General features: G+C 37.5%; 1 protein-coding gene across 1 annotated transcript in view; it reads right to left on the reverse strand.

Moving 5' to 3' along the window:
* The window catches only part of ESR1 (estrogen receptor 1), a 162,776-nt gene that overhangs the window by 98,213 nt on the left and 44,335 nt on the right, over positions 1–20,228 (reverse strand). The window contains 1 exon segment of the mRNA XM_065631464.1: positions 12,640–13,144. Within this exon segment, the coding sequence (XP_065487536.1) occupies positions 12,640–13,144 (505 nt within the window).

Consider the following 20,228-nt stretch of genomic DNA (forward strand, 5'->3'; position numbering starts at 1 on the left):
AGAAAATACAGTTGAAGTGGGGTTATAGATTAGATCTATGCAAAATCATATTCAACAGGAATTACTTTTCTCTAGTGGGGTGTTAATTCAGTTCAGTATTAGACTTAAGCTAACTTAATATGAGGATTGATATCTGATCTGCTGTGTACTGGAATCTATACTGAACTTCAAACTTAGCTCAGAACACCTGACTGCAAGTATAAATTAATTTTTTTACTACGTCATCCTGTACATGACTTGTTCCTTCTATACAGTAGCTGTGCATTTGTCTACCCATAGGAACATAGCACCTCACATTGTCCAAGGATTAAACAGGCAAAGAAATCAGCTTCAGAGTGCTGATAGTACCAACACGGGAATCCAAGGAATAAAAGTAGCTTTTCAATTAATTTTTCCCCATGACAATTTTAGTGTAGAGCATGACACTGACAAACACCTGGACAGCACACTCCATTCATTTCCCAGTTGCAGAAACATCTGTTCCAAACATTTCTGTAGGGATTCCCATGTAATGATTCACAGTATGTAGTACATAAAACCTCCATTCCTTGACTATGCTGAGATGACTGAGGTGTACGGTGATGCTAGTGATTTCAGATTTATCAAACTCTGATATAGTTTACTTCCTTTCCATTAGATCCGTATTTGTTTTGTTTCTATTTGGCTTATTTTGGTTGGACTAACATACGCCTAACATTACTTTTTAAGGAGTCTCAGTTTTCACAAAAACAGTCTTGAACCTCTCGAGAGAGAGAAAGTTACAATGAAAACTCTGGTTTTGAAGCTGGGATGCAGAATTGGCCATAAGACACAGACTTTGTCCTTATTTTTTTAAATTTGCCCCTTAGTGTTATCAGAAAAGTAATAAGTAGTCAGCAGACACAGACCAGAGTAATTTATCTGGGACAAGGAGACTTTTCCCAAGTAATCTCGTATCAGGTCTACCCTACAAAGACCACCTCCCAGCTTCATTTTAGGCTGCTATGTGACTTAAACGTGGCTCTCCTCAGAGGTCCTGAAGTGGAGCTGTTGGAGACCTGTTCTCACTTATTTCTTACCATATCTCCCCTGTAATAAGCAAGACAACTCATTTTGCTCTGCCTTCCTGGGTTTTAGTTCTGAAACAACCTGTAAGTTGCAGAAGCGGGGCCAGTCTCTTAGGCAATGCAGCTTTCAGGTTGCTTGCCATTTCCAGACAGATCCACATTTGTTGACAATAAAGTGAATTAGAGAGAAAGGAAACAAGGCATGTATGAATCAGAAAATGGGTCATACATGAAAACAGCTTGAAGCTATTAATACCTAATGTTGCCATTTAATAAATAATAAAGAAACTGGTGTTAACCATACAGCAACGTTTTAGATCTTGATGAAAAGGCAGTCTTGGCCTATGAAATTTTCTTAAATGCTTTAAAAAAAAAAAAAGAGTACAGACAGCATTTAATATTTGCTTCTGTACTGATTTTTGTACTGAAACACATCTCTTCCTCTGAAGAGTAATATCTTCAATGCTTTGCTGAAATGAAACCAGCAAAATCCTTCACCTTAAGTATGGGATACAGTGAATAGAGCGTCATATCTCAGATTCCATGTCAGAAACAAATTAGAGAACATAAAGAACTGGTGCATCAACTCCTTGCTTCTGTGCAGTCAACTCTTATCTACCTATGAAATAAATAAATGCAAGGTAGCTGAGCATACAATTCCATTTAAGGACTGAAATGGAAATATGGGTGTTTTCTGAGAAAAAGGCCTGGTATGTGTTTAACAAGCCTGTAAGCCATTTTTGTTCTATTTCAGATACTGTGTTTACTAAAACCATTGTTTATTTCCACAATTGTCGACTGAGCACCTATCCAATATTTTGGATGTTTTCACCCTTGCTCATATGTAACCTCATGGCTTCTTTCTTATTCATGCCTACTCCGAAAATAGTCTTGTCGATTTTCCACATGTGACTTTCAGTAGCACTCTGCATTACAACAGTTGGGCACTTCACAGACACCAATGAATTCCTAGGGGCCCTGTGTGGTAAAGCAGTGCTATGTTCATTTCACGTTAGGACATTAGGCAGAGAGAAATATATATGCCCACAAATTTAGTTCTGACATGTTTCAGCTTTGGGAAGGCTGATGTTATGATCTTATTGATGTCACTTTATTACATTTTCCCTATGTGCTTGAGAAATACCAAGGCTTTAAAGAAATTAAACAATCAACACCCAAAACAGGATCTCCTTGAGTCCTTCTGATTCAGGAGTGATGGAAGTTCACATCTACAGTACTGACCTCTGCCACTTGGGCTACTGAAGGAACCAACAGCCAGGCTAATCCATTATCATCTGGGTAAATCTATAATGGACAGGAATAAAATGCAAGAGTTGCACCTTTTTTTTTGTGAGGAAGATTGTTCTACATAGTCTCACCTCCGTATTCCCTGTTCCTCCATGTCAGCCTTCTTATTTCCCCATGCTCTGAAACATGCACTTGTGCTTTTTCAGTTGTGTTTATAGCCCCTGTCCCTAGTCCAAGTCTCAGTCCCTCAGATGACCGAGCTGAAGATAAAAAGTGAAATGTAAAGGTATTCAGGGTACCATATCCATCACAGAGCGGATATGCTGCAAAGCAAAGCTGCTAATCAGAGGGATCTCAACAGGCTGGAGAAATGGTCCAACAGGAATCTCATAAAGTTCAACACTGGAAAATGCAGAGCCATGCACCTGTGGTGGAATAACCCCCTGCAGAAATACAGAAGAGGCTGGAAAGCAGCTCTGCAGGGAATGACCTGCAGATCCTGGTGGACAAGGTGAACCAGAGTCAGCAGCGTGCCCTGGCAGCAAGGAAAGCCAAACACATCCTGGGCTATATTAACATAAATACAGACAGGAGGCTGAGAGCAGAGCTTGCTCCCCTCGCCTTGGCACTTGCAAGGCTGCTTCCAGTTTGGGGCTTCCAAGCTGAAAACAGTCTGACAAACTGCATCAACACCAAGATGAGGAGTGGGCTGGAACAAATAACATATAAGGACATGCTCAGAGAATTGCATTTGTATAGTCTTCAGAAGAGAAGGTTAAGGCAGGACTTGATTGCTATGTTCGACTATATAATGGGAAACAGAGGGAGGCATACTGTGAAAGGATGAGAGACATCTGACACAACTTTGGGCAAAGAATATTGTGATTACACATCAGGGAAAAGTTTTCCACAGCTATAGTCATTCAGCACTGTAACTGATTGTCTTGTATGGATTTGGAGTCTCCGTTCCTTGATATCTACAAAACTCAACTGGATAACGGCCTGAGTAACCTGATCTAACTTTGAAGTTACACCTGATTTGAGCAGGATATGGACCAGATAATCTCCTTCAAACTTACATTACTCTGTGATGCTCATCTCTCAGTAACTTACCTCAGCTCACAGTAATAACTGCAGAGAAAGTCCTGTTCAAAAGCCATGCAGCTGTGCAATGAAACAACTTCATAGGTTTTCTCAGAGAAGGATGCTTTTGCAATAAAGTCAAAATATAATCACTGAGAGGATGCAGCATGCATGAGACATGGAATTTCATATAATTTAGCTATTAAATGCAAACAAATTCCCACTGTGAATAGTGAAATATTTCAAGAGTTTGTAGCTTAAATTTGAGTAGGTTTTCTGGAGAAAATCAAACAAAAATAGACCTGATTTGACAGCATCCCCACACTACTAATTATCAGGACTACATCTATAATACAGAAGTGTCTACATTGTTCAGTGAAAAAGTTTCAAGGTTTTTTGCATGAATATAGAAAAAATTTATTTTCCCTTCATGATATTTAGAAAGTGGAGCCCTTTTTTGTCAAAATGTTAAAAAATATTACCTGAGACAATCATCTAACACTGAAAAGATGAGCCAAAGGTGGACAGCATAAGTAAGCAAAAAAGAGACGAACCTAGACAGACTTAATAATAAGCAGTGTTACCAGAAGTGTCTGTAAATAAAGTGGAGTTTTGCTCCACTGGTATTGCTGCCATCAACACTTTCAGTTATGTTATCTTTAATGAGTTTCTATCTCACCACCTTTCTCCATGAACCTAATTAGAATGGTCTCAGATTTTTAATATTCTGCTCAACTATCATTTCCAGGATTTGCATGCTTTATCTCTCATTGGTACCCTTGTAAATGAAAATTAGGATTGTATTTCCCACAGCATGGCAAGACGAATCTATAAATACCTTTCAGCCTATATGTTCTAAATAGTCCAAACCATGCAAAATTATTGCAAGGTAACAAATGTGCTACTGTGGCTCATATACTGGCAATGTATACATTTTTATCACATGTTTATCAGTTTGGCTGAAAGAGGAGTATCATTTTACTGCAGAATGGAACAAAAAGACAAAGCTGTTCTTGGTCATATGAGCCCCCCATATCTAGATTTGGTGCACACTCTCAGCCATAGTATTCTTTGCCACTGCTAACAGTTTCCTGGATACAAGGATTCTGTGATATGTAATTTGAAACAAGGATCTTACAGTCAAGTTCAAGTTGTAACTAATAACCAAAGCAGGGAACACTTATTTGAATTAATTTTCTTCAGACACCAGCTCCTACAAGTTGCTGAATAAAAAATAGATACCGCTTGATCAAGATAACTCAGCAAAACAATGTTTTAAGAATGCTTACTAGATTTATAAACTGAAAACACAGATGACAAGAGATTATGTGACATATTATTTTTGCCGAAGACCAGATTTAATGGTACTTGTCTTCAATAGCAGAATTAAGTGATGGTTTATAGACTTAGAACCTTCTCAGCCTCCATCTGTGTACAGATAAGCTAGAAAGGAAAAAAAAAAAGTTGCAAAAATCAGAATATTTTGTATGGATGTATGGATGAATAGATCGTGTCTCACAAACCTGAATTATGTTTAAGTGGGGGGAAAAAAAAAAAAAGGGAAATACAAATAAATCAGTAGGCATTATCTACTGCAATTTTAGCAGGGCTATTTGTAAAGACCACAAAGCAGGCTATCTGGAAAGCATATTAAGAGTTTCCTAGTGTTGTGATTTAAGATTCGGAACCTAAATTTTATGGTGCATCTTCTTTTTCAGCTGCTGCTTTCTGCACAGCATCTTCCTAACTGTTTTTATTTAGCACAAGCTAAGGCTTTTCATGTGTTGCAGTAAATTTTCCTTCCCCCTTCTTCCTAGCTTTGATGCCCCCTTTGTAGCATCCTAGAAAGTTTTCCATAGCCATGTCTTAGCAACACAAATCAGTATTGAAGTAGTCTGCAGTGATCAAAGCAGTGTTCCTGCATGATAGCGAGTAATAAAATAAGAGGGAGGGAAGACCGGAAGTAGCAATCAAATTGGACATTTGCACTGCAGATTGATGAAACACTAAAAAAAAAAAAAAAAATTCAAATAAAAATACAGCTTTTCTCTAAAAAAATCAGTTAAAAGCAGTCTCCTTATTTGGATAAGGTGATCAAGACAGAAAAATACGCTGCTTACTTGCACAGCTTACAAATGGGAAGTGAAATGCATGTGCATTAAATGCAGCCCAGTGCTGCCTAGATGCTCACTGGTGTGTCATCGTCAAAGGCAGAGGAAGGCTCTCCCCCATAGCATTCAGCAGCTGCTCCACACAGATGCTGCTGCCTGGGTCCTGGGGAGGCAGTTTTTGACAGCTGGCAGTGCTGTGAGATCATAGCCTGTGGAAACAGAACACAACATATTCCACCCATGTTGTCTGATTCAAGATGGACAGCAAGCGTGAACAGTCATTGCAGGCTGAAATTCTACCCACGGGATAGGAAGTGGTTCTACGCACGGCTGTCCACAGTTAGTCACCAACTGCTTGTTTAAGAAGTTATCTGAGTTACTTCTGACTTTCAACTTTTACTGTTTTTTACTTTTACTAATGGCTTCCATGCAGTGATGGAAAGGGAGGTATCTTATTTATATAGATGCTGCCTGTTGTGTCATTAGTTAAGTCACTGAAATGGTTGGAAGACCACTGCAATTGTTACGTACAACTATCAAATAGGATTTATGTTTAGGATAGTCATATTTAAGCTTTGTGTTTTCTGAAAGCCATATTTCCTTTTTCTAGTAAGAGGTTAAAATAAAACACCCAGATGATTCCTGAATCCAATATTGTTATCAATATCTTGTCAAGGAAGAATATTATCTCTCAGATTTTTGATCTTCTTGACTGTAACAAGTATCAGTGTATGTGGCAGATTAAATCTGGCAAACAGTATCTCACATGTACATAGTCTTGCATCAGAAGAAGAAATATTTTGATTCGGATGATGTAAGAATGCTCCCAGCAACTGGAATCTGGGCTTGGCATAAAAGCAGAAATGCCTTGCCTTGCCCAGTGTCACATTGATCAGGGTTCCTCATGAGCTATGGTAAATTATGACCTCTTGTAGTTCACGGGAAAGGCCACCCAAATACATAGGACAGTGTGCAACTTCAGATGTGACTTCTCTCTGTACAGCAAACTTTACAAACAACCTCCACAATAAATGCAATGAAAGCAACACTTTAAATGAGAGTGTTGAAGGACTCTATATCTCCACTCTAATCTCAGTTCTGATGCCCAAATACATAAGAGAAAACTCCCTGCAGACAGATCAGGGAGCTCACGATTACTTTTAGTGTTTCACTCTCAACAGTATCAACTTATCAAAATTACCAAAACCTCAGTTTGTTAGAAGCAGACACACTTCAGTTGCAGGACTCTTCTCCTCAGTGTTTGTTTGGAGCTGTGCCTTAGCTCTGGCCAGCCTTTTTTGTTGGTTAAATAAAAAATGCTGGCACTGGTTGTTCACTTTGCATTTGCTGAAGGAACTAGTGCCAGCAACTAATGCTTTCCCTATCAGAGCAGATACGGCCAGCATTGTGTGTTGTTTCATTAGCCTCAGGGCAAGAGTGATCAAGGCCAGTGACACACAGTCAATTCCTCATCTTCCTCTCGACATATTGCAGTGCCTATCTGAAAGGAGATTACAGATGGTGACTGTTTTGACACCTTAGAAACAGGAGACATACGGGTGGGATTAATTTCACGTAACTTTGGACACCAATAGGCATCCATCTTCATCCAGTAGATATCTGTACTAGAATGAGTCCCTTTTGCCATCTTTTATAGCATAGAAAGAGAAACTTGCACTTTTAGAGCCTAATGCACCTGGTCTTTTTTCATCAGGTACCTCAGAAAGAAGCAATGTGTGTGTTCACAGCGCTTCTGTGAATCCATACACTAAGGGAATCCATTTGAAGGTTCGATGCTGTTGTCCCTGCCACATGCCATTTGAAGTGTTCCAGGTGATGAAGCTCACGAACACCTACCTGCTACTCCAAAAAGGCATAGCTACACAGTAGGCCCTGTGTCATATTTGCCAGACCTATCTGACCTGACAGCCTCTCAAATGGCACCAGATGCCTAAGGAGCAGAAAACTGAATAAAGACAGAGGTGTCCACATTTAATCAGATGAACCCCATCAACTTGTTTTTATCCACAAGTTTTAAATCTACATGGAAAGGATTTGGTGTATGGAGCACTTCCTGGGCCTGTGGTTTATGCAAAAAATACATCTGTTAAAGAAGTGAGGAAAGTTTTCTTCAATAACAAAAAAACTTTGAAAAGGAAGCTCAGAGAAATCAAGTGAGATCCATCTCCCTGCTTTGCCAGAAAGTAAATAATGAAGCAGCATAAGAGCTCCTTTACCCCTTTCCACTACTGCCTGGCCTTATCCAGGGGCACACAGAGGCACAGAACACATGTGCTCCTCAGCAATATGGGCTGATGACTTTATGGTGCAAGCACACTTGCAGCAGGAGCCACATCAGCACTTTCTCTAAGAAGAGCTGCAGAAACAGCAAAGCTGGTTTGTACAAGTCACTCATAATTGTAATGTGTGAGTATCTCAGAACATTTAACAGGTTTATCTGTACAATATTTCCATGAACTAGGATAACTCCATGTTTTCTTGTCTCTTTCATTACAGTCATCTATTGCTGTATAGTTGTCAGAGATAACAGCAGAACCTCTGAAAACAGGAACACTCCTGGTGTTCAAGAAGCTGCCAGAGCACTCGAACTGTTCAAGAGAGGACCCCAGAACAGATTAATGTTTTAAAGAAAAATAAACAACAACAACAAAACCCACTACATTATATAGTACTTCTTCATGTTATGGAATACCTTATAGTACATTTAAAGAAAAAAAAAAAGAAAGAAGAAAAAAGAAAGAAGAAAAAAGAAAGAAGAAAAAAGAAAGAAGAAAAAAGAAAGAAGAAAAAAGAAAGAAGAAAAAAGAAAGAAGAAAGAAGAAAAAAGAAAAAAGAAAAAAGAAAAAAGAAAAAAGAAAAAAGAAAAAAGAAAAAAGAAAAAAGAAAAAAGAAAAAAAAGAAAAACGAAAAAAGAAAAACGAAAAAAGAAAAAAACTTTGAATTTTGCATTCATTGCAACATTCTTTTTATTTCAAAATTTGGAGAAATCCTCATTGTTTAGAACCCAACATGAACAGCTAGAAACAGTCATAATGAATCAGGCAAAACCACCCCCATATTAGGTTAAGTAACTGTTTTTCAGACTGAAACATTTATGAATTACAGAGGAAGGGGGATGAATCTACATTTTCATCTTTCTCAATTTAAGCAAGCACTAAATATTAAAGCTGTGATCATTCTGATGGGAACAGTAGGTTTAAAATGTTTCATTGTCAATTTCAGTATGATAATTGAGACTAAACCTAAATAAATACTTTATTGTATTAACCTAAACCCAGAGCCCGAGACACTAGAAGATACTCATAAACAAGCTACTAAAAGCGAGGGAGCAGTGAACGATTTTTTGACTGATATTTCTGTTTGTGCACTGATTTGCTCTGCCTCTATTACCCACTACGGACTGACAGACAACCCCATTGTCAGGTAGCTGGGAGATGCAGTCCATTTTTACACGGGTTTTGGCCAAATTTGGAAGCAGCTCTAAGCACAGGCTATGGAGAGCCCGAAATACAGGCATGATTTTACTTCAGATCTGAGAAGTGTAGACTCAGTGGGATGACACTGGAACCCCACACACTGCCAGAACAAAAAGGATTCATCTTTGCTGTTGCTTACAGGAATTTGCCGAGGTAAATCATCTGCTGAAAGGCATCTTGTTTTTTCCCTGAATGAAAAAGAAACCTGCCAAATAGCACAGGGAAATAACCACAAATGGCCAGAACCCAAATTTAAAAGTTAAGAACAAAAGAAATATGTTAATTTGTTTACCCTAATATGCATGAGTATAGGATTTCCTGTAATAATAAACCACTAGTCAGCATTTAATTAAAAAACCAAAACAAAACAAAAAAACCCAGACATAAAAGTGATTGAGAAAATAAAGTACATGTTACATTCAAAGAGAATTAAAAACATAACCAGCGCTATGCCTTCTCCCTCTTACTGGAAGATACTAACACTGTAAGATAAGGGAAAGGTATTTTAGTTTGGCTCCCTATAAAAACAGCCACAAGGTCAGACATGAAAGGAGCCTATTTAAAGACAGCACAATTTGAACTAATTAAGTGCCTTCTCTCTTCTCAGATTCTGATGTCCCATGATTTAGGAGCTCCAGAAAGAAGAAGATTGGTATGTTTTTTGTATACTTTACAAAATTGTTCTTTTTTCTGTGTATTTTTATGGTCTTCAGCTAGATATAGAAGTCTGTCATTATCCTGCAGTAAGAGACAAAGCCTTTTGGAAAAGCAAACACAATTTGAAAGAAATAAAATATAACTTCAGAATTAATACATGTGGCTATAGTCAGCATGATTTTGAATACTTATTAACAAAGCCAAATGACATTAGACGCTTTCCTTATCATATACGGTTAAGTTTTGAGTTTTGTTACTGAAGATTTTTAACATTTTATCCAAGTATTCAGAGAATGTAATTTCAGCTCTGTCCTATGATTATTTATTGTCCTAGCTGCTTGCATAACAGAATGCATTATTTGCATCTCCAATCCATAATATAATAGGATGATGCAATACAAATATTTCCATCTTACAAGCAAAACAGCACAATTCTTTTACACACAAAGGTAAATAAGAACTGCAGAGGAGTCCTTCTGGGTTTTAGGTAACATCACTTATTATGGAACCAGGCAGCCATATCGTAAACTGATCATGATACATTTTAAATTTTGTTAGGGCTTTTGGTTTAAGAACTTTTGCCTTCACCACTCCTACTGGTAGGTTGTTCCCGAAACACACCATTTTGGTAGCTGGACATCTTCTAATCTCCAGCATCAATTTATTGCCAGACTACGCTGTCCCATGCCTCTTTCCTCCCATAATCCAGTTGAAATCAATGAGATTAGCCAAATGAATAAACCAAATTGAAAAATCATGCATTACAATATTTTTAAAGATCTTATTCTTAAACCCCACGATTAGATATTTAATTATTTCCCAGGCACTGAACACCTATTCAAATTATTTTCACAGACTACTGGCAATTGGATTCGCTCCAAAACACAAGAATAAAGACCTAATCTTCAATGTTGTGTGGAGGAAAACATTGTATTTACAATCTTGCAAAAATCAAAAGAAAAAAGCAATTACTTTATCAATTTAGTTCCAACAGTATTATGCATGTTAACACAAGATAATCATAGCAAGCATGTTGATAAACATTTCTTATTACTATATAAGATATATTTTACAGAATCATAGCTGGAAGGGGCCATTTAATCATTTGTATAACGTTGTATGCAGATAAACCACCTGCATATCCAAGATCAGAATTTCACTTAATTACAGCAGCACTAAGCCCCATCAATTACATATAACTAAAACACATCTCCAAGGCAGACAGCCGTCCTTGATCAGAAATGTCAGGAAATGGAGAATCCAGCACTGGCCTTACATATTTGCTCCAGTAGTTACACTAAAAAAGTACGTTAATTTTATTCTGAAGTGTCCCACCTCCAATCACTGTTTAAAAATAAATTGACATTATTTCCATAGTTCAACTTGTATTTCCAGGTGATTCTTGGTCTTCATTGCTCCTGAAGTAAAATACTCTGACTATAACACATTTTCTGCCTGTGTATTTCAACTTCACAAACTCACTACTCCACTGTTTTCATATCTAAGGCCACTTACACACTTTTTGCCGTAGGTTTGCATTGGATATTAATGTAAAAAAAACCCCAAACTTTAATCTAGCACAAAGAGCAGTTTCACTCTCAAGTCACTGGTAATCATTCAAGATCTTTATGCTCTGACATGTATTCACTCTTCATAGAGGTATTGTATTTGGTTGCAGTAAAAAGCATTTTGTTTGAACCAATTCATTTAACAGAACACTGTACTGGACAGTCTGCCATAATCATTATCTTTCATTTCACCTGTCTTCTTTCCATCTGGTCCCCAAAACCGATTAATCATTTGTGAAAAGCACAATCACTTCATCTGTTTTTTTTACACTGCATTCTGCTACCAGATTCTTACTCAGGCTGGGTTAGACCATCTTTAACAACATATAGCGTTGATCCCAGCAACATGTTATATTGTGCAAATAAGTCTGGCAGAGTCTGGCCCTTGACAAGGAAAGAATAACTTGCTTTTATTTTTTCAGAATCATTCCATTTCTAGAAAACTCACCTGTATCTCTCAAATAAACAGATACAGACAGAATTTAGGAAAAACAAATACATCTAACTGTTCACTTTGCTTCACTGAAGCCATGTATAATAAGCTGACGCAAAACTATGCTATTAACACTGCACAAACATTAACAGTGTGGGTATTGGTGTGTACAACTACATTTTCTTGGAAGCAACAGTTCTATCAATTTCTATCGTTTACTTCAGAAATTATGTAAATGTTTTCACAACTGAAAATTTAAATCAAGGAAAATTATTCCCCCCCCTTCAAAGACGCTTTTACCTCTCTATTTCAGACAACAACAAAAACTCCTATTGAGGGATAAAAATTTTTTAAAAAACCAAAAATCTTATCTTTTGAAATGCAGCATGCCAGATTTATGGTTAGCATATATCACCCTGCAATGAAAAATGCAGGTTAATATGTACACAGCTCTTAAGAGAACTCATGAAGGTAGTCACTGACTGAAATACTGTCACTGAGTCAGCTCTAACAGTTTGATTAGGAAGGATATTGTGCTTCTGAACTACTTCCTACATAAGCTACTTCTCACACTGTAAAGGAAGCCAGAGGAGAAAAATACTCTACTACCAGCTAAGAGCTGAACAAACAACCACTCACACACAGAAATGTGTTCAGTATACTACAGACAGTGATTCTAATATATTGCAACAGGGAGGTAGTTTGCCATTCTTTAATCAGTTATGATTTCATGTCTTCCCAGGAAACATTTATACTCATTATCCCATTTGTTTCTCATTTATGTACAGTTTTCAAAATTTACAGCTTACAGTGAGCTGTGAATTACAGTCTTGTTTTATTTTATGGTATTTTTATGCTCTGGATATAGTGGATGATTCAATTAAATCACACGGACCTTTACACAAAAAGAAAATACTAGGGCATACAGATTTTCACATTCTAATTTTCTCAGTTGGTCAGCTTAAAGGAGGAAGAAAAATTATGTGTAGCATTTACCTGTAGAAGGCTGGAGCAGCAGCTTCCCTCATCCCAAAACTGCCCTGTTCGTTTTCAAGGTAGTAGGGTACCTGTTGGCTGTGATGATGGATGAAGGGTGAGAGCTGAGGCGCCGTTTGCAAGAACACCACCGGGCTTGGTGGGACATTGTTCAGTGAGTGAAATCCTGCCAGACTGCTGGACCCAAAAGATTCAGAAGCAGGGGCATAACTGAGAGTAGTAGAGCTGTACACTGGAGCCGTAGTACCAAAATCATAAGTGGCCCCTTCTGGGTAGTTAAAAACTCCTGTCTTGTTGCTCTCCACGTACATGTCGCTGAGCGATCTTTCCAGGGGAATCTTCAGCTGAGGTCTGCCCAGTGTCTCCAGTTCAGTGCCTTGAATCTGGTGCAGCAGGGTAACTCCAGAGGTTTTGGTGTGAAGGGTCATGGTCAGTGCTAGTGGCAGTGAGCAACAGACATATCTGCTTTTACTGTCAACAGCAAGATCGGCAGCTGGCAGTCCACCTAAAAAAAATACCAGAACCTATTCTGAGGCTCAGCAGAAATCATAATAAAGCAGCACTACACAGGTATTCTTCTAACCTCGGCAAGGAGGAGGATACAAACAAACGCAGAGTGAGCACTGAAAATGCACATTCTCTCTCTCCCTCCCTCCCTCTCCCTCTCTCTAACTTTTAGGAACTCCCCATCTGCGCTAATACGCATTATAAGGTGCTGGCCGTGAGCCAGGAACTCATGCCTTGTGCCGACGTTGGTTTAAACATCACTTCAGAAACAATTAGTTTTGGAGTTATACCAAATAATTGTCCCACTGAATGTTACTTCATTCTTACTAGTTGTTTAATTTTTTCACTTCAGAGTAGGCAGTGCTCCGCAGCAACTAACGGGAAAGGACACTTAAATCCAAGCAGGAAGAATAGTCCAGTGGTCAGGCAGATTACTGCCTTTTATTTCCTCAGCAGGCTCCAATCTATCTGTGCTTATCTCTCCTCCTGTTTGATTCATTTTCATGTTTGCTTGAAATATGTAATGTGTACATTGTAACGACCCTGGGTAGGACTATGCTGTAACTGAGATAGGGCAAAGCAGAATGTGTGTGTGTGTGCGCGCACAAGGGTGTACATCTCTCTCTGTGTGTGTAAGCGTGTGCATCTGTGTGTGTGTGTGCATGTGTGTGTAACCAGACTCAGCCAATAAAACTAAAATTAAAGGGCGTCTGATATCTATATAGAAGAAAAGGTTTATAATATACTTTCATCAGTAATAGCAACTTGAAGTTACTAGAGCGTAAAAGTAACATTAAAAAGGAAGGAAAAACTTCCGATAAGCCTAGAAATTTCTGTCTGCTTCTTTTTAGGTTGTAAAATGATGAAAAAAAGCATCATTCAGACTTTGCCACAGGAGGATCCTAAAAGTTAGGAAAAAAATTATTTGATCGCATGACACATGAATTGAATACAGGACATTCCTTTTCCTAGTCTTGTGAACGAAAGCTCAGCAAACTTGAACTTTCAAATCAGATTGGAAAACCAAGTAATCTAAAATAATCAAATGAGATCAGCTTTAAAATAAAATGAAATGCCTCTCACAGTTATATTTAGGAAAAAAAAAAAAAAGAGAGAGAACACATAATGAAAAGGTGTGGCATGCATGCTTTATCTTGCAATCTCATTCCATATAATTTTGACTTTGAACAAACCAGTTCTCCCGAACCAGCTAAATGAAAGCCTCCAGAAACTGTTTCAAGCTCTCTAGCTTTATTGCTGTGGTCTGTGTTTGTCAGTGAAACAGGTTAATGCCAACCCTAAATGTATTAATATATGGGCTCCAGTCAGTAAGCTTTGAATACGAGCAAAGTCTACACTATACTTAAACAACTCTACCGTTATTCAGCTCAACCTTCAAAAAAATCCAAGAAACCGAAAAACTGATACTGAAGGTCACTAATAGCTTCAAGAAAAGTTTACTTAAGATGGGTTTATTTTAGTAATAATACTATGTTTTCAGAACTTCTACTGAACCAGCCAAAGTTATTTATATTTGCAAGATTATTCTGAAACAATATACACTTGTACCTCTGCAGGCACACAGCTAAGACAGCAGCACACACACAGATATGTACTTGATAGATTTCCTCACCCACCCAGCCACCCTCTCTACCCCGTTCAAATTTCAGACTGTAGACTTTGATCAAAGAGATAAGCTTGTTTAAACAACACTGGACTAAACATGTTCACAGTTTAAAAAAAAATAATAATGAGACAATCATACCCAGCAGTTCAGAAAGTCTTCTAGGAGTTATTACAAAAATATGCCAGACAGTGTGAGAGAAAAAAAAGATGTTTGCATAGAGTGGGTGAACGTGCATCTGCAGAGCCTTACAAACCAGCGAGCAAGCACAGCTCTCAGCAGCCAGTCTGCTGGGCTACACACACTGAAATGAATGGCAGTTATGAGTTTAAGGTCAGTCGCTCTCATGGATTTCATTTCGTGCTTCAGTAATACATAGGAAAAGCATTATCTCGTATTAAACTGCATAATCCGAGAATCAACGTGAACCTGACTGTCATAAGAAGTACTCGCATCTCTATTGCGCTACAAAATGGACTTTAAACTTTTATTTAAAGTATTATCCAATGTGTATACTATTGTAGAACTACTATACTGACATGTAATAAAATGCTCCGGCATAATAGCTATGCAAGAAGACAGAAGATGTAAATGTGCACACAGAGTTGACTTCTCAGTTCATCCTGTACAGCCTCAGTGCTCCTTACTTGCAGTTTTTAAAAACCTCATTAATTATTTTGGGAGGGTATTATGTTTTCAGAGAGACAAATATTTTAAATTTCCACCATACGCAAACAGCAGTAAAACACACAGTCGGGTTAAGTAAAAGCACTATCACTTCTGCTCCATACCATTTACGCTAGGGACATTATGAGCAGCTTTTCACAAGCCTGAGTGGAAAGTCGCAGTCCTGCACCCTACGTGGGCTCAGCAATAGAGAGGTGCCATTATCCCTGCAGCATACAGCCTAGTACACATTTCAGAAGAAAAAACGTGAGTGCCACCAACAAGGTCTTAGGGGTTGGCTGGTGATCCCTGTGAGAGTATCCCGTAACATTTGGCTCACTCCTTCTGCGGAAGGAGAGCAAGAGAGCAAGGGTGAGGCTGAGGCGGGGCAGTTAGTCAAACCCAATCCCACGAAGAAAGTGAAGTTTTTATTCATGTATACTGCATAAAATCAATTTTTGATTCTGCATACTATATGTGGGATTTTTAGATACAAAAAAAGCTGTGAAATGCAACGGATTATCAGAGGGAGTTATTTTTCTTGTCTTGACTATCCTGCTTGCTCCAAAGTAACACATACTGCGGATTCACTCTGCTTTGGAGATGGCGTTAGGTGCCTCTGCTTGTGAGCTCACCCCCCAGAGAAACGATACCTAAGTTTCTACAACCTGGTCTTTGTGCTTAAAGGCCAGAATGTACTCCACAAACCAGTTTAATTACTCTGATCTATTAGATGTCAGGTTTTACATGTTATGAGCACAATATGGAAATATGTGGATATAGCAATAATATTTGGTACTTTTTACCAGTGGACATGAAGTCTATGCAAAAGCTTAGTTTCGCTAAATCCCACTTCATGTATGCCTTTAAAAATACGCAGATCTCATACAAAAGGGCTTGTGCCCAAACCAGGACAACCGTGTATTTTTAAAGAAATCACATGTAGTAATGACAGACTGTAAATAAAAATGTGAATTGGCTGTGCATCTTCATTTCCAGTGCTAGAAGTGAACTCAGAAGTGTTCAAAAATACTTAGAAAATGGGAAATCTACCTTTTCAGATCTGGTAATTTCTCCACTAACGTGTATTCAACTGCAACCAAGCTGGCCGACATACTTCTCTCACCTTAAAGGCCTAATATTGTTTTGGAGTTACCAAGCACATACTACAGGAGGAAGTCATCTATCCCAGCCTTCCTCAGACATCCATAAAAATAGAGAGAAACTGGTTCTACAAAGTCTGAAGATCTGCTAAATTTATATCAGGTATAGATTGGTTTTTGACTGTATTTCTGAAGTTTGGGAATGTATAAATAATAACACTGGTTTTGATCCATCTAGATTTATGGATGCCTGATATGTATCCATATGATAAAACAGAGAAGAAACAGGAAGGAAAGGAAGAATGGCAATTAATCAATACTGAAGAAACAGGAGAGGACAGTCCACTGTGACTGAAGATTACTACAGACATGTTGGCAAGGAAGGTCAAAGCAGAAATTGCTTCTTTATACACAGTGATTTTTAGGGACATTGAGTCAGGGTTGAGTTTCTGAAACACTGAACGTTTAGACACTATCCTTCTCATGGAAATTTGAAACTAATAGATTAAATGAATGGAAGTGACTGATTAAATCCCATGTTCCCCTTTATAAAATTGCGACCTTTCTATTTTCATTTTCTAGATATGCCATAGTTCCAGTGTCCAACTCAGATTTTCCAGAGTAAGTAATTTACTCTAACTTACACTAGTAAAATATCAAATGTAGTAACATTAAGGGTAAATCACATTTCTGTGGCTCTGTAGTTTAATTAACATCATTTGCAGCTGAAGGATATTTAGATATGTTTCTAAAGGCAAAATCCGCTTGTTTCAATCCATTGATGAACAGTGTGTTTCTAATTTCTACATTTCTGTCTTTTTTCCTTTTTTTTTTTTTTTTTTGGTTGACAAACAGCTAGAGTGATCAGATTAAGCTACCAGATCCATGCATAGTGCAGTTTGGCTCAGTTGGACTATCAGTCCAAAACCCTTAACAGCTACAAACAGAAGGGTACTGAATCAAATTCAGGATTCTTACCATAACAGACAACATTAACATATTTTCGCTTCAAAACTGGAAAACATCTTAAAAAAAAAAAAAAAAAAAAAAAGAGTAGTAGCCTCCTTCCACTGACTGCAAATAATGGGGCACCAGCAAAATGGACTCCAAAACATAAAAAAAGGAAAAGAATGGATAACGAAAGTTATAGAAAATATTACTCTAACTTATCTAAATAACTAAAAGAAAGTTTGGGGGTTTCCAGTGCCACAGGAATTTTCTGTTAACAAAAAGTCTTGACAGCCAGCTGGGAATGGTAAAAAAAAAAAAAAAAAAAAAAAAAAAAAAAAAAAAAAAAAAAATCAGTTTATAGGGAAAAAAAAATGGAGGAAGAAACAACTGGACAGATTCTTGATTCTGGACAAGATAAAATAGCAGTTTTTGGGGAAAAGGAGATGAAAGTAAACACACTACACAAAGACTATTCAAATTACAGGAATCTTTAAAGATAGTAAAACTCCTAATCCTACAATGAGCTTTTTTCAGCACTAGTTTTAGTAAGTATTCCAACAAAAATGGTAAACTTAGAACATATACTATAAATTTTCCATAAACCTGCTGACAGTGAGAGACCATAAACTTCACCACTCTGGTTCCACAGCTATAAAGATAGAGACTTTTTTTAGCTGCTGCAATTAAAGAAGAATCTATTGCACATAACAGGAGGAACATTATGTTTTTCCAAGATTCCACTGTAACATTACAGAGAAATTATGTTGTGTTTAGTCCAGTGAGGAAACTCCTCAAGATAGACAGCTGGAGAACAGCACCATCTACCCCACCGCTTTCTAAATCTTTCCTAAAAAAACAAAACAAACAAACAAACAAAACCTTAAAACCCTTGATACCACTAGGCAAAGCAAGAGGTATGCTTAAAAATTCCTTAGGCTTTTAATAGAGATAAGTGCTTCACCCTGTTATTGAGAGTTTTTAACATTTTAAGTTTTAGAAGTTGATATGAAGATGTGTTCTTGTTTGTTTGTTTGTTTCCCCCACCCCCAAATAACTTGCCAAAACCATCCACGGCACCAAAAGGCTGGACCCAAGATTCTTAATTCCAAATTTATGTTTTAGGTTGGGTTTACTGTTGAAAGGGGAGCTTCTGCTTTCACATGTCGAATGTAAGTAGAAAATCCGAGAACATTTGTTTAAAATAGTTCTTATTCCAAACAGAGAACTGTGGAATACTATTAGTCCACACATATGTTTATTAATTTACAACATTTAAATGTACCTTTAGTTTTACCTATACTTTGTGTGAAAAGACCTATGACATACTTCAAAAATATCTGTATAAACAAGAGAAAAAAAATCAGGCTGGGATGTCAGCATAGCTTTTGGTAAAATATTCTGATGCCTTAAATTTAAGATTTTATTTACAGCTATTTATGATACTATCAGATTTTATCCCTTTCAGGTGGAAATTTTGCATTTCAGTTATGAGGTCAGACAGAAAAATTTGGAAGTATCTGAGCTAATTGGAAATAAATTTTTGCTTTTCCTTCCTTAAACATTTCTAGAAACAAGAAACCCTTTTTGATGTAGCAGATTAGGGGTTTGGTGCAGGAACTTTGAATCTGGCAAGGAGCTGAAACTGTGTGTCACAAGCCTTTCTGAAACTCCATCCACATTTGGCCAATATTTCAACCCTTGAAAAACTGGAAATTTTTAAGCATTAAGATTTCTAAAAGCTCTCTCTTGACTGAGTCTGCTCCCTGCTCTTTCAGATCCTAGTCCTGACTAGACTGGGCACAAAACTTCCCAAATGAGTGAATGACATACTACCATCCAGACTAATATAGATACAGAAAGTTTTCCCCTTTCATTACTCTTCCGCGGCAGAGTAAGAGTCTGGGATTAAATGCAGATTATTGTGTCAGTTGAAATACTAAATTTCAGTCCCCAGATGTACAGACTGAATTTCCTGACACCAAAATGGGGCACCAACTGCTTTTTCAATTTGGCATTAGAAAAAAAACATGTAGAAATGTACCCTTTCCTGAAGGAGTAGGAGACATACAGTAATATAACTAGCTTGTGCATTTTTCAGTCTTTTTGTACCTAAGATGGGAGACGATAAGACTAAATAATTGTGCCCAAATCATACAGAATAAATTACTTACTACATACATAAAATGGGTCAAAATACCCAAGTACTCTGGACAAACTCAAAAGTTATTAGCAAATACTGATGTTTCATAGAGTTAGCAGACGTTTTCACCAAGGCAGAAAAACAGAAGAAAAAAATATGTTTCTTTGCTTTCCTACACAAAATGTTAACCACTTATGAACAAAGATGTTCACTGGTAGAAAAGCAATGATACTATCATTTCAAATTAAGCAACATTCCGCACTTAATCACAAACACAACATCTTAACAGACTAGTTCTCATGGATCTAGCTTCATCTAAACACAAGAATGAGCTCCGAAATGCAAAACTGTAGCTTAGTATCCCATGTTTGTATTCATTTGTTGTGTTTATATCAAAGACAAATTGAATGGAGTGACTGATCACCGTGAGTTAGCATTCTGAAAACAGCCCAGCAAGAAAACTTGGAAAGTTTTCAGAAGGAAGACAGGTTTGTATCTATTGAGATTATCTTAAGGGTGAGGCATCTTCAAAATGATCAAATATTATCACGCCTGGGTTCCCAAAACTAGTCAGAAATGAGCCACATGCCCCATTTAT

This window comes from Caloenas nicobarica, chromosome 3 (assembly GCF_036013445.1).
Source record: "Caloenas nicobarica isolate bCalNic1 chromosome 3, bCalNic1.hap1, whole genome shotgun sequence".
NCBI classification, from domain to species: domain Eukaryota; kingdom Metazoa; phylum Chordata; class Aves; order Columbiformes; family Columbidae; genus Caloenas; species Caloenas nicobarica.